Below are 16501 nucleotides of genomic sequence, written 5' to 3' on the forward strand. Positions count from 1 at the left end.
GTTTATTCCTAGGTATTTTATGCTTTTTTTTTGCAATGGTAAATGGGAGTGTTTCCTGAATTTCTCTTTCAGATTTTTCATCATTAGTGTATAGGAATGCAGGAGATTTCTGTTCATTAATTTGTTATCCTGCTACTTTACCAAATTCATTGATTAGCTCTAGTAGTTTTCTGATAGAGTCTATAGGATTCCCTATGTATAGTATCATGTCATCTGCAAACAGCAACAGCTTTAATTCTTCTTTACCTATTTTGATTCCTTTTATTTATCTTTCTTCTTCAATTGCTGTGGCTAAAACTTCCAAAACTATGTTGAATAATAGTGGTGAGAGTGGTCAACCTTGTCTTGTTCCTGATCTTCCTGGAAATGGTTTCGGTTTTTCACCACTGAGAATGATGTTGGCTGTGGGTTTGTCATATACAGAACTTATTATGTTGAAGTAAGTTCCCTCTATGCCTACTTTCTGGAGGCTTTTTATCATAAATGAGTGTTGAATTTTGTCGAAAGCTTTCTCTGCATCTATTGAGATGACCATATGGTTTTTCTCCTTCAGTTTGTTAATATGGTGTATCACATTGATTGATTCGCATATGTTGAAGAATCCTTGCATTCCTGGGATAAAACACTCTTGATCATGGTGTATCATCCTTTTAATGCGCTATTGGATTCTGTTTGCTAATATTTTGTTGAGGATTTTTGCATGTATGTTCATCAGTGATATTGGCCTGTTGTTTTCTTTCTTTGTGACATCCTTGTCTGGTTTTGGTATCAGGGTGATGGTGGTCTCATAGAATGAGTTTGGGAGTGTTCCTTCCTCTGCAATTTTTGGAGCAGTTTGGGAAGGATAGGTATTAGCTCTTCTCTAAATGTTTGATAGAATTCGCCTGTGAAGCCATCTGGTCCTGGGCTTTTGTTTGTTGGAAGATTTTTAATCACAGTCTCAATTTCAGTTCTTGTGATTGGTCTGTTTGTATTTCTTCCTGGTTCAGTCTCGGAAGGTTGTACTTTTCTAAGAATGTGTCCATTTCTTCCAGGTTGTCCATTTTATTGGCGTATAGCTACTTGTAGTAATCTCTCATGATACTTTGTATTTCTGCAGTATCAGTTGTTACTTCTCCTTTTTCATTTATAATTCTATTGATTTGAGTGTTCTCTTGATGTGCCTGGCAAATGATTTATCAATTTTGTTTATCTTCTTAAAGAACCAGCTGTTACTTTTACTGATCTTTGCTATTGTTTCCTTCATTTTTTTTCATTTATTTCTGATCTGATCTTTATGATTTCTTTTCTTCTGCTAACTTCGGGGTTTTTTTGTGTTTTTTTTTCTTCTTTCTCTCATTGCTTTAGGTTTAATGTTAGGTTGTTTATTTGAGATGTTTCCTGTTTCCTGAGGTAGGATTATATTGCTATAAACTTCTGTCTTAGAGCTGCTTTTGCTGTATCCCATAGGTTTTGGGTTGTTGTGTTTTCATTGTCATTTGTTTCTAGGTATTTTTTGATTTCCTCTTTGATTTCTTCAGTGATCTCTTGGTTATTAAGTAGTGTATTGTTTAGCCTCCATGTGTTTGTATTTTTTACAGATTTTTTTCCTATAATTGATATCTACTCTCATAGCCTTGTTGTCGGAAAGGATACTTGATATGATTTCAATTTTCCTAAATTTACCAAGGCTTGATTTGTGACCCAAGATATGATAAATCCTGGAGAATGTTCCATGAGCACTTGAGAGGAAAGTGTATTCTGTTGTTTTTGGATGGAATGTCCTATAAATATCAATTAAGTCCATCTTGTTTAATGTATCATTTTAAGCTTGTATTTCCTTATTTATTTTCATTTTGGATGATCTGTCCATTTGTGAAAGTGAGGTGTTAAAGTCCCCTACTATGATTGAGTTACTGTCAATTTCCCCTTTTATGCCTGTTAGCATTTGCCTTATGTATTGAGGTGCTCCTATGTTGGATGTATAAATATTTACAATTGTTATATCTTCTTCTTCGATTGAGCCCTTGATCATTATGTACTGTCCTTCTTTGTCTCCTGTAATAGTTTTTATTGTAAAGTCTATTTTGTCTGATATGAGAATTGCTACTCCAGCTTTCTTTTGATTTCCATTTGCATGGAATATCTTTTTCTATCCCCTCACTTTCAGTCTGTATGTGTCCCTACGTCTGAAGTGAGTCTCTTGTAGACAGCATATATGTGGGTCTTGTTTTTGTATCTATTCAGCCATTCTGTGTCTCTTGATTGGAGCATTTAATCGATTTACATTTAACATAGTTATCTACATGTATGTTCCTATTACCATTTTCTTAATTGTTTTGGGTTTGCTATTGTTGGTCTCTTTCTTCTCTTGTGTTTCCTGCCTAGAGAAGTTCCTTTAGCATTTGTTGTAAAACTGATTTCGTGGTGCTGAATTCTCTTAGCTTTTGCTTGTCTATTAAACTTTTTATTTCTCTGTTGAATCTGAATGAGATCCTTGCTGTGTAGAGTAATGTTGATTGTAGTTTTTTCCCTTTCATCACTTTAAATATGTCCTGCCACTCCCTTCTGGCTTGCAGAGTTTCTGCTGAAAGATCAGCTGTTAACTTTATGGGGATTCCCTTGTATGTTATTTGTTGTTTTTCCCTTGCTCTTTTAATATTTTTTGTTTATATTTACTTTTTGATAGTTTGATTCATATGTGTCTTGGCATGTTTCTCCTTGGATTTATCCTGTGTGGGACTCTCTGTGCTTCCTGGACTTAACCATTTCCTTTCCCGTATTAGGGAAGTTTTCAACTATAATCTCTTCAAATATTTTCTCAGTCCCTTTCTTTTTCTCTTCTTCTTCTGGGACCCCTATAATTCGAATGTTGGTGCGTTTAATGTTGTACCAGAGGTCTCTGAGACTCTCTTCAATTCTTTTCATTCTTTTTTCTTTATTCTGCTCTGCAGTAGTTACTTCCACTATTTTATCTTCCAGGTCACTTATCCATTCTTCTGCCTCAGTTATTTCTGCTATTGATTGCTTCTAGAGAATTTTTAATTTCACTTATTGTGTTGTTCATCATTGGTTGTTTGCTCTTTAGTTTACTTAGGTCCTTATTAAACATTTCTTGTATTTTCTCCATTCTATTTTCAAGATTTTGGATCATCTTTACTATCATTACTCTGAATTCGCTTTTACCACTTCATTTGTTTGGTCTGGTGGGTTTTTACCTTGCTCCTTCATCTGCTGTGTGTTTCTCTGTCTTCTCATTTTGCTTAACTTACTGTGTTTGGGGTCTCCTTTTCACAGACTGCAGGTTTGTAGCTCCCTTTGTTTTTGGTGTCTGCCCCCAGTGCCTAAGGTTGGTTCAGTGGGTTGTGTAGGCTTCCTGGTGGAGGTGACTGGTGCCTGTGTTCTGGTGGATGAGGCTGGATCTTGTCTTTCTGGTGTTCAGGACCATGTCTGATGGTGTGTTTTGGGGTGTCTGTGAACTTATTATGATTTTAGGCAGCCTCTCTGCTAATGGGTGGGGTTGTGTTCCTGTCTTGCTAGTTGTTTGGCATAGTATGTCCAGCACTGTAGCTTTCAATCATTGAGTGGAGCTGGGTCTTAGCATTGAGATGGAGATCTCTGGGAGAGCTTTCGCTGTTTGATATTATGTGGAGTTGGGAGGTCTCTGATGGACCAGTGTCCTGAACTCGGCTCTCCCACTTCAGAGGCATAGGAGCACCAAGACCCTGTCAGCCACATGGAAAAAGAGAAAAAGGAGAAAAAAAAAAAATATGTGTATATATATATATATATATATATCGTTGCTCCCAAAGTCCACCGCTTCAATTTCGGGATGATTCGTTTTCTATTCAGGTATTCCACAGATGCAGGGTACCTCAAGTTGATTATGGATATTTCATCCGCTGCTCCTGAGGCTGCTGGGAGAGATTTCCCTTTCTCTTCTTTGATCGCACATCTCCTGGTGTTCAGCTTTGGATATGGCCCCGCCTCTGCATGTAGGTCGCCCTAGGGTGTCTGTTCCCACCCTGACAGGATGGGTTTAAAGTAGCAGCTGGTTAGGGGGCTCTGTCTCACTCAGGCCAGGGGAGGAAGGTGGGGTACGGAATGCGGGCAAGCCTGCGGTGGCCGAGGCCAGCAAGACGTTGCAACAGCCTGAGGCCTGCCTTGTTCTCCTTGGGAAGTTGCCCCTGGATCCCGGGACCCTGGCAGTGGCGGGCTGCACAGGCTACTGGGAGGGGAGGTGTTGGTAGTGACCTATGCTTGCACACAGGCTTCTTGGTGGCTGTAGCAGCAGCCTTAGCATTTCATGCCCATCTCTGGGGTCTGCGCTGGTAGCCGCAGCTTGCACCCATCTTTGGAGCTTGTTTAGGCGGTGCTCTGAATCTCCTCTCCTCATGCACAGTGAAACAATGATCTCTTGCCTCTTAGGCACTTCCAGACATTTTTCCAGACTCCCTCCCGGCTAACTGTGGTGCACTAGCCCCTTTCAGGCTGTGTTCACGCAGCCAACCCCAGTCCTCTCCCTGGATCTGACCCCCGAAGCCAGAACCTCAGCTCCCAGCCCCACCCGTCCTGGCGGGTGAACAGACAAGCCTCTCGGGCTGGTGAGTGCTGGTCGGCACCAATCCTCTGTGTGGGAATCTCTCCGCTTTGCCCACCGCACCCCTGTTGCTGTGCTCTCCTCCATGGCTCCGAAGCTTACCCCCTCCTCCCCACACAGTCTCCGCCAGTGAAGGGGCTTCCTAGTGTGTGGAAACCTTTCCTTCTTCACAGCTCCCTCCCACTGGTGCAGGTCCCATCCTTATTCTTTTGTCTCTGTTTTTTCTTTTTTCTTTTGCCCTACCCGGGTACGTGGGGAGTTTCTTGCCTTTTGGGAGGTCTGAGGTCTTCTACCAGAGTTCAGTGGGTGTTCTATAGGAGTTGTTCCACATGTAGATGTATTTCTGATGTATTTGTGGGGAGCAAGGTGATCTCCACGTCTTTTCCACCATCTTGAAGGTCTCTCTGTACTTCATTTTTAAATTACAAAGAAATAATTTATCTAGAAAATTAATTATTCTTAAAACTAACTTTGTTTTTAGTAGTAAAATATGTGAATAAAATATTTTGACGCTATGATATATTCTGTCATTTGACTGATACTCTGCCTTCTCCATGCCACTTTTCATGGTTGAGGTTAGAATGAAATGCACTTTTTCCAGAACACTTTTCACCTAGGAGTGGCAGTGTGAAGCTGTTATCTGAATTAATGCTAATTCTGATATCTGCATTAATTATGAAAGGAAAAAAACTATATTTTATAGTAGGAGAATAATTAAATGAACCATGTTTATAGTAAGATAAGTATCCACTAAATTTGATACTTGCAATAATTCTAATCACATGTGAAATATGTATATATTATTGCAAGGAGATTAAATATGAACATAAAATAGCATGTGTAGTATTGTCCTAAATATACAAATATATGTGCCTCTGCTTCATGAGATTGAGTGATCTTTTTTCTTTTTACCTTTTGCTATAACTTTCCTGTTGAGAAAATACAATATTAGCATAAAAAAGTAAGCAAAGCTTACAATTCCTCTTTTTACATCAAGTAGACCAAATTTGTTTTAAGCTAAAGATATAACTCTAAAGGAGTTCTCTAATGGTGCATTGCTGTAAGTATCAAATTCACCCACCAGTATCAGTTTTTATTTAATAAATTAAAAAACTTAGAGGAAAACAAGCAGAATCTTCAATAATTGGAGTTATAGAAAATAGTTTAAAAATAGGAAATTGTGACTACCAAACTCAATATACCTCTTATACAAGCAAGTATAAGACCTAAAAATCATCTTTTCTGTGTTATTACAATTCAAGTATAGCAAGCTGATTTTTAAAAGTCTATTGGAGTTCACAGAAAGTAACAAAACATGATTATCAATTTCTGAAAGAGAATAGCAGACATACCATAAGGACATGTATTAAGTGAGGATGTGAGAGAAAGAAAACGGAAGAAAGCAGTGAGACAAAGAGACAAACACAAAAATAAATCAAACTGCCAGGAGCTCGTTAGACTTCTAATCAAACAGCAGACTGTCTACAAACACAGTCTGGAAGGAGCTGTAGGTTATACACTGGATTTTTTCCCCTAGTCTTGCTAATTAAAATCAGCTCTATAATATTAGCAACAGTATTTCTTTAGGCATAAAGACCAATAGATATATTGTACATCAACAGTGACCAACACGCTATAGAGAACATATTAGAACTGAGTTCATAAAACAAATACCAAGAATAAACTTGTAATTTATATTTGTTTATATCTTTATATGTTCTATACAGTTTAAAAATTTTGTTTTTATCTCATTCATTAAATTTTACCTAATATTGCTAAGAAAAAATAGGCTTTAATCAATAAATAAACCATGGAGATATATATATATATATATATATTCTATATATAATTTGTTTTGTAATTAATTAATTGATTGATTGATTGATTACAAGCATAAGCTCAGAGCTCAGACAAATCTGGGTTGCAATAATGATCCTGCCTCTGGTTACTTTTAACAGTGTTAACCTTGGGCAAGTAATATAAGTCTCATTTTCCAAACTGTAAAATGATGATGATAATAGTAGGAATCTTTTCACATTGTTTGAACAGGGGAGAAGTTAAATATAACAACTACAATATACAGTGTGTAATGCTTATATACGCTCTGTAAATTAAATGTTGTTATTCCCTATTTATAGATTAGGAAAGAAAGAATGAGAACAATAAATTTATTTTCCCCATCTTACCATTTTTTAACTTCCCAGAGGCCACAATTCCTTAAAAAAAAAGAAGGGGGGTAAAATAAAAATATTTTCTCATTTTTGAGAGGATCTAGAGAGAATAGATCCTTGTACAAACAATACTATCAATAAATTGATAGAAACTACCAGATAACATTTGGAGAGCTTTATTTTTTTTCATATTTATACCAACTATATATCATACATTGCTGATGTAAAAGAAATATACAAAACTCTTTGTGCTTTTAGTTTTATATACATCAATTTAGCTGACTTGAAAGTCTAAGAAGCACCTTCCATTTTCTTTCATGGCCTGATTGGATGTTTACAGGTGAAGGCAGACACCCATACCATACCTACATACACCCACTAGTGCAGGCAAGCACACACACACATGGCATGCAGTGCTGGATGTTTTCTATCTTGACTTAGTGCTGTATCATTAACAAAAGACATGGAACGTTTAATGATACTAGCAATGATGACAAAATAGCACCATTGACGTGTCTGTCATACTGTATATCTTTGAAATGAATCGATATTAATAATTTAACAGAATAAAAGGAAGTAGAAAATGAAGTTAGAAATCCTCAGTAAATAAATGTAGAGCAAAAAAAAAGAAGAAAGAAAAATAGAACCTCACCTGTAATCAATCTAGTGACCTTTTCTTTGTACAGACATGTGGTTGCAAACAACCCAGACATTTTTAAGTGTCGTTCTGACTGCAAACAGTTGAAATGTATACTAAAAGGATTTTATATTCATGCAGCAGTTTCATATACATTATCTCATGAGATATTCAGAAGAGCATAGTGAAATGGACGGTATTTTCTTTATTACTAATTCTTCCAGTTTAAACACAAACAGATGGTGTGGATTGCTCATACAGCCAATGAACAACAAAACTAACCCTATAATGCAGGTCTTATCTCCTGGTCCAACATCTTTCCCACTATATTATATGTTTTCTGACTAAAAGTGGAAGATAATATATATCAAATATTTATTTTAAATGGGAAAAATCAATGCAAAAGAATATGGAAGACTGGTGAATGTATAAAAACTTATTGTTGATAATCTGATTCCTGTAGATCAGGAAGGCAAGTACACAGTAACAACTACTAGAAAAAGTAACAGAATCACAGAATCATAACTCAAACATAGTCAAGTATGTAAGGGTCTTTAATTCTTACAAATTATCTGCTTAGAATATTTTGAATTAGAATTAAATAAAAAACCACTATACTACAGTTAAGGAAAAATATGCATACATTGGTAAAAATCTAGGACTAAATGAAATATGCAGTGTCTGGCATTTTAAATTTGTTGGTTGAATTAGAGTTCATTTATGTTTAAAAAGAGTTTTTGATAAGACAGCAAAAATTATCACCATATGTCTAGATGTTCTATTTTCTAACAATTCTAAAGAAACACTTATAAACAATCAGTGTGCCGGCTAATTTTCATATCTGTTTTATCAACCAACTTAAAAATAAATAATTTCATTTGTGTGGACAGAAACATGAATGTCTCAGTTGATATGAAGGTCTACTCTTCAGATATTTAGGCTTTATAAACCATACACATTATCTAAAATTAATGTATTCTGCTATCATATAAATATTGATTTTAAGTATTTTGCAGATTGTTGTATATTAAAATTGGGTACATACCGCTGAAAGACACATTACATGTTAATCTTTCACTTTACTTAGAGTTATGCCCATAAAGAATGAAGCCCTGAGGTAAGAATTTTAAAAATCAAAATACCTTTAAGCACTCTAAAGAGGTACAATTCAATTTAAATTCACTTTTTGCAGAGATAATATTAATATAGTAGTGTTATGAAGTCAGACATATGGAGTTAATTTGTTCAAGGAATGATATATTTCCAAATGAATAATAATTGGATGGCAAATATGACTTTATTATAATTGCACCACAAATGTTAAGCATCCTTTGTAAAATAAACTACTTTTACCCAATAAATATTTCCCTCCATTTTTCCATTCAAAATACACTAACCTTGTCCTAAAGTTTGTAGGATGAGGATGTCCATCATATAAGGATAAGTAGTCGTATTCTTCTTCTAGAGCGAACGACTGAAAAACAATTTGTATTCTATTTCGTTCTTCTGCTATTATTACCCATGTACAGTTTGCACCATTTGGATATCCATATGGAAAACCAGGGCTTTCTATAGTGCCATTAAGTCCTTTTAAAGTTCCACCACATGTATAAATAAATCCTGTAACAAAACACAAATAAACAGACATTAATATTACATAAAATAAGAACAATCTAGAAGACATATTATTTGGAAAAAGCCTTTTGTTTTTCCAAGACCTATGTTACAATAATTTTGTAAATGACAATTTAAGAGCTAGGTAAATTATCTATTTTTTTTAAAATAGGTAAAACATCAGTAGCAAAATACTAGAAGATGTGTCATTTATCATACATCTTGTGCTTAGTAATTATAAACCAGTTGATGAAATAAAATCCTCTACACTTCTGATTCATTATACATTACATGATCCAACATGCAAACACAATCCTAGAAGTACTTCCAATCTAATTGGTATCTTCCCTGAAGTAGTTTCCAATCTAACTGTGGGCACTCATAAACAACATTTTGACTTTAATAATGTTAGTATGCATTTTGGGTCTTAAAAAATTAACTCCAGTTTTTCTTAGTAAATCATGCTAACTGTTTTGTGTATGCAAATCTCTACCATGCAACCAATGTGCCTTAGGAAAATCTGTCCCACTCTGATTTTATCAGAGGGATAAAAGGCTCAGAGCTAAAAAACAAAACAAAACAAAATCTATGTAATTGCTCTTTGACCAGAGCACAGTCGAAACTAACCATATCAGAGTGACATCTAAGGTTAGGGAGAAAAATTGAGCCCTGGACAACTGACAGCAGCCATCTTAAAAACATCCCGACTAGTTCTATGGGAGGTCTAAATTATTGAGAGCTTGACTCTTGGAGATACCTAGAAAACAGCATGTTTCTTGAAGAATCTTTTATAAGTATATAATATTCTGTAGTCATATTGGGTAATGCAAAACCCTAAGATTTATAAAATGGTCAGAGAAGATGGTCCCCGGCATGTACCTAGACAAGTAGGTACATGCAGTTAAAGCTTGGATCTAGAGGCAGGCAGCCATGGTTTTGATACCTGAAAAGGTTTATCAAAAGTCCAGGCTCTCGTTCAACTTGTCCAAAAGAATTTGGTCAAAGAACACAAAACACCAAGGAAAGAATAAACACACGCACGCTGAGGCTGGGAAGAAAAGAGAGCAAAGAAGCCGTTTATTGAGGCAAAAGTGAAAGTTGTGTGGGCATCCTCCTGAGTAAAGAGCTGCACTACAGGGTTGATGATCCCCCTTTTCATTTTATTTTTAGCGCTTTGAGTGCGTGGAGGGTCTTTTTGAGTACGGTGGAATATTCATTGAGGGGAGGGTTGAGGTGTGGCCTGGATTACACCAGGTTGCATCAGCTTCTCATCCTGCACATGCATTTGTCTCCTGAAGCTACTGTACATGCACTCTAAGAGCTGTTTTCCCTTAAATTTTTCCTTACTAGTTGAGCGCCACATGTGGAAAGCCATACAGGGTCATCAGCAACCTGTGTGTTTTTATTTGCATATGCTCCCCAGTTTTCACGATCAGAGTTTCTTGTTCAGATGCTACAAAGTTTCTGTTTTAGATGCCATTACTCCATGTGTCATAATCTTATTAAGTGCAAAACATGGAGGTCGCTTTGCGAACTGCCTAATGCCAATATGTGAGTAGGCTGTCCTTGGGCCTGGTCCTGTCTTTCCTGCCTCAATTTCAGAAGTTCTGATGAGAATTCTTCACCCAGATTTTATTTCCACATCTATGTGTCCTACACGAAGCTTAAGTACCATGAAGCTGTCAGTGAGAGATACCAAGCTAATTTTCATAAGAGAATGCCATACTACCCAAAGTATCTTTGAAACTGGATGTAGAGATGCAGGAAATTTGGGGCTTCTCTCTCTGAGAAGAAATGAGTACAGTATATGTAATAAAGGTATGGATATGTTTTAAAAGTGTAAGAAACTATGCATCAAAGATGGGAAGCCAGAGTTGTAGATCATGGCAGATGGAGGCTAATTTGGGATGTTGTCCATTCATTCCACAAGAGCACCTTGATTTTGCTAGGGGAGCCACTTCTCTACCAAACAGCTATATGCCTTGGAATAGCTGACTCTACTGACTAGTGGTGAGGTGGGTGGCTCAGGGCTGGATTACTCAGTATAACCCTATCCTCCTAGCTGTATTTACTTCAGTAATATACTCTGATTATCTTTATATATGGGAAAGTCGTAAGCCTGGGTTATTCAGTTTGTGATATGTGGCATAGTTCTTGTGATCGTTTTGCCCTTTCAAAAGCTTACCAAGAAGCTGGATAAGGTATACGTTGTTTAAAAATCAATATTTGTGTGTATACTTATAGTTTTGCTCATGCACCAAAAATCAAATAGGGCATTTTCTGATTTTCAAAAAAAAAAAAAAGAGAAACAGAAAGGTCCCTTTTGAAATTGCTTCTTGCAGAGCAATTACTTTGAAGCCTTAGGTTAATTAGCTACCACCCATTTCTATTAGTTTTCTGCCTGAACAGCTTCCAATTTGAACTTCATAACTGAATGCAAGCATGAATCCCTTCAGCTACAGTCTGATCTATGGGCTGTAGACCCATAACCCTAACAGTTTTAGAAAAAGGACATATGTCCTAAAATAACAGGCTCAGCCTTGTCCACTAATTCTTCAAGGGCCTGCTGATTCATGCAGTTCAATTCCTTTCCTTTTCTTTCTCCAGGCAAATTGGAAATTACCCCTATTTTTAAGCTTCTTATCTGTGTTCTTCATTTGATTTTCATTTTTGTTTATATGTGTTTGATTAAACATCACAGAGTTAATAATAAAGTACATTTTTCCAACAGAAGGTTAATAATTTTCACACCCAAAAGATCAGAAGTAAATAGAAACTTTAAAAGCAAAAGAAAATTTTCCTCATTTACTTATGCTTCACAAGGTTTGTCATTGTTATAAGCTTACTTTTCCAAGCCATTTCTAGGCATGCAGGTAATATGTATATTTCTATGCATTAGATATATTTTTTATAAATAGAGTCAGTCATATTAAGCATATTTTCCTGAATTTTTTGTTTAACTTTGTAAAATATAACTGATATTTTTCTGGATCCACATATATATGTTTACTACATTCCTTTTTTAATGACTACATAGTTAAATGGCATATGGTATGTCTGCACTATAATTTATTTGACATATCTCCTTTTGATGGTTTCATTCTTTGTGGTTTCATGGGTGTAAAGAGCAACTTTGGATGTATATCCTTGTGCACTTGTGTGATATATCCTGCAGATGGAATTCCAGAAATGAGAGTACTAAATTTTAAGAGACATATAGCCAAACTGTCCTCAATAAAGTAAAAATTATTGCTGCTTTCACAAGGTTATTAAGTGTTTCCGACCTCCAACCCTGATTTTGGCAACACTAGATTTTTCATAAGGCAAATTTTGCAAGGCAAAAAAAAATATTATCTTACTATTTTATTTTTGCATTTCTCTGATTAGTACTGGGATCAAATATTTTGTTATATGCTCTTCATTTATTTATCATTCTTTTTTTGTAAATTATCTTGTCATATCCTTTACATATTTTTTATTTTTTTATTTTTATTTTTTTTTTGCGGTACACGGGCCTCTCACTGTTGTGGCCTCTCCCGTTGCGGAGCACAGGCTCCGGATGCGCAAGCTCAGCGGCCATGGCTCACGGGCCCAGCCGCTCCATGGCATGTGGGATCTTCCCGGACCGTGGCACGAACCCGTGTCACCTGCATTGGCAGGCAGACTCTCAACCACTGCGCCACCAGGGAAGCCCCTTCACATATATTTTAATGGATACTTTACCTTTTCTTACTTCTTTTTTCAGGATATAATTGCTTAGGTTTCTGGTTTTTCATTGGTAATCCATATTTGCCATTCATATACTGTACATTTCTAAATGAAACAACTTTGCTTATTCATTGCTGTCATAAATTCACAACTCTTTACTGCTCTTATAGTGCATGTGAAGCTTCTTCTCCTTTGATGATCTTTCTTCAATATTTGTTCATCTATTCATCACATACGTCATGCCTTAGGTATAAAATGACTAAAAGAACATTATCTTAGCCTGTCTTCATGACAAACTACAACATGAGACAGCAAGGAAATATAGATTATTTTATTATTACAGAATGATTTCTATGATCAGGGTAAGCACACTGTGCTGTGTAAACAGGTGGAAGCAAAACTAGATTAAGATAGTTTGTTATGTGTTTATGGAAAACTGGTCTCAAAAACTGGTATTGCAAATTTTCATAGATTCAGTCTTTGTTTCTGAGTGCCTTATGTTGTATTTTTCACATCTTAACATTTAATGTCCACTTAGTCAATTTATTTTTCAAAAACAAAACTTCCATAATTTGGGTCATATTGTCAATAAGAATTTAGTTAACAATATAGATTTTTAGATTTTCTTTCTTTCTTCTCCCATGTCCATATTTTACCTTTCCTTCACAGTGAAGAACAATGCAATGACTATTTGTACAGCATTTTTTATGATATTTTAAAATTTCTTCTGTTTTCTTTTGTGGTAAGTTCCGTGCTAGAACAACATTCACACTGGTGCTTAACTTTTACTTTTTTTCACATTCGTGTTTATCTACTGCAGCGGCTTTTGTGCCCAATCATATCAAGATTTCTTTTTTTTTTTTCCCCACTATTAAGCTCACATTTTTCTGACACACAACATTGTGTGATAAAAACTTAAGAACTCAGCAGTAGCAATTACCCTTTTTATTGTGGTAAGCAACACATAATATGAAGTCTATCCTCTTACCAATTTTGGAGTGTACATTGTTAGATAGCAGATCTCTAGAGCTTTTTCATCTTGCTTGAATGAAATGCTATACCCATTGAACAATAACTCCTAATTTCCCCTACCCCCCATCCTACTTTTAGCCTCTCTGAACTTGACTACTTTAGATATCTCATATAAGTAGAATCATGTAGTATTTGGTCTTCTATGATTTGCTTGCATCACTTAGCATAATGTCCTCAAGGTTCTTCCATGGTATAGCCTATGACAGCATTTCCTTCTTTTTTTTAAAGCTGATTTCCATTGTATATACATACCTCATTTTCTTTATTCATTCATCCTTCAGTGGATGTATAGATTGTTTCCAATTCTTGGCTATCACGCATAATGTTGTAATGAACATGAACGTGGAAGTATTTCTTTGAGATCCTGATTTCAGTTCTTTTGTATAAATACCCAGGAGTAGAATTGCTGGATCACATGGTAGTTTATTTTTAATTCCTCAAAGAACTTCCATACTGTTTTCCATAGTGGCTGCACTACTTTACATTCTCATATCAGTTCACAACGGCTCCAGTTTCCCCACATACTTACATATATATGTATGTATTTTTTTTTTGATAATGGCCATCCTAACAGCTATGAGAAGATCTCATTGTGGTTTGAATTTGCAGTTTTCTAATGATTAGTGATATTCACCATGTTTTATATAGCCGCAGGCCATTAGTTTCTCTTTTTTGCAGAAATGTCTATCCAAGTCCTTTGCCCATTTTAAAAATTATTGTTTATTAGTTATTGAGTTGTATAAGTTCTCTATAACTTTTGTCTACTAACACTGTATCAGATATATGGTTTGCAGATATTTTATATCATTGCATCGGTTGCCTTTTCACTCTTTTGTTTCCTTGTTTCACAGAAGTTTTTAGTTTGGTATAGTCCAAACTGTGTTTTCTGTTTCACTCTTTTGTTTCCTTGTTTCACAGAAGTTTTTAGTTTGGTATAGTCCCACTTGTCTATTTTTATTTTCATTGCCTGTGCTTTTGGTGTCATATCCAAGAAATTATTGCCAAGACCAATGTCAAGAAGCTTTACCCCTAAGTTTTCTTCTAGGAGATTTATAGTCTGGGTATTATGTTTAAGTGTTTAATCGACATTGAGTTGATTTTTATGTATAGTATACATTAAAGATCAAATTTTATTATTTTACATATGGGTATCCTGTTTTTCCCAACACCATTTGTTGAAGAAACTTCCTTTCCCCATTGTGTATTCTTTTTTTTTTTTTTTTTTGAGGTACATGGGCCTCTCACTGTTGTGGCCTCTCCTGTTGCGGAGCACAGGCTCCGGACGTGCAGGCTCAGTGGCCATGGCCCACGGGCCCAGCCGCTCCGCGGCATGTGGGATCTTCCCAGACCCGGGCACGAACCCGCGTCCCCTGCATCGGCAGGCGGGCTCTCAACCACTGAGCCACCAGGGAAGCCCCCCCATTGTTTATTCTTGGCACCCTTTTTGAAGATCATTTGACCATAGATGTGTTGGTTTCTGGGTCCTTGATCTGTTCCATTGGTTGATATTTCTATCTTCATGCTAGTACCATACTGTTTTGATTGCTGAGTTATGTAATATATTTTAAAATCAGGAACTGTGAGGCCTACTGCTTTGCTTTTCTTTCTCAAGATTGTTTTAGCTATTTGGATCCTTTGTAGTTCCATATGAATTTTGAAAATTTTTTACTGTTTCTTTTAAAAAATGCCATTGGAATTTTGATATGGTTTGCATTGAATCTGTATATCACTTTAGGTAATATACATATGATTTTTTTGTATATTAATAAGCATATGATTTTTTATTTCATTATTTATTGAAAACTTTTAGGTCATAACTAAAATTTCTTCTCCCATACCACAAAATTTTTTCTATGTCATGGTCTTTTCACATATTGAATAGCTCTTCCTCTGATCTTGAAGGAGGAAATTTCTTCTTTCTAATTTATACTGATACATTCATTATTTGTAGAATGTTCTTTTAGACAACAATCACTATTTAAGGCAACATCATAGAAAATGCAAAAACAATTTCCATAAGACACAGTATTCAATGCTTGTTAATTAAATTAATTGCAAAACCTAACTATCAGAAATTTTGCAGGTAGTGGGTCACCTGAGTATTTTATTCTATCCTTATTCAATCAGAGAAATGATCTGTAGTGAAATATACTTGCAATATTCCTTAAATTTGTGTTATATGTATCATTATATAACCTGAAATATTTTTGCTATCAAGATACTTCTAAAAGAAATCAGAATCCATTACAGACTCTGCTTTCTGAGGAATACAGCTTGTACCATTTTCCTCTTCAGTCACTTCTATGCCTAATCCTTTCTATACATTTTCAACAGAGCCATCCACCTAAAACAGAGCTAACCCTATGGAAAAATCTAAATAATGTCATTGGCATGCAATCTAAGCTATGATTTTTGTGTTATCTCTCAAATCATCCCCTGTAAGTGGCATTGAAATTTGTGCCTTTCCCACGTAATTTGCTCATCTTTTCTAGAATAAGCTTTAAATTATCTTACCTCCATTTCTTTTTTGTATACTGTTTTCTTTAAATGAAGCTTATTCCCTTCATTTCTGTTTAGGCAAAATTTCAGGTCCTTCAATATCAAGCTCAAGCCACTATAAACAGTGATGATCCCTCCTGACATTTTTCTCTCATTTTTTCTAAATTCTACAATTATCACTTTAGTTTTCCACATGTATTTTATTGTTTTCTTTTATGGGGGGGAAGGTGTAAATGATATATGACATATCTTCAGATGGAT

General features: G+C 35.6%; 1 protein-coding gene across 1 annotated transcript in view; it reads right to left on the reverse strand.

Moving 5' to 3' along the window:
* CSMD3 (CUB and Sushi multiple domains 3) overlaps window positions 1–16501 on the reverse strand; it is a 1064314-nt gene that overhangs the window by 937383 nt on the left and 110430 nt on the right. The window contains exon 2 of the mRNA XM_004265377.3: window positions 8785–9007. Coding sequence (XP_004265425.1) covers window positions 8785–9007 — 223 coding nt within the window. The remainder of the gene's footprint in view (window positions 1–8784; window positions 9008–16501) is intronic.

The sequence above is a fragment of the Orcinus orca genome, chromosome 17 (genome assembly GCF_937001465.1).
Source record: "Orcinus orca chromosome 17, mOrcOrc1.1, whole genome shotgun sequence".
NCBI classification, from domain to species: Eukaryota; Metazoa; Chordata; class Mammalia; order Artiodactyla; family Delphinidae; genus Orcinus; species Orcinus orca.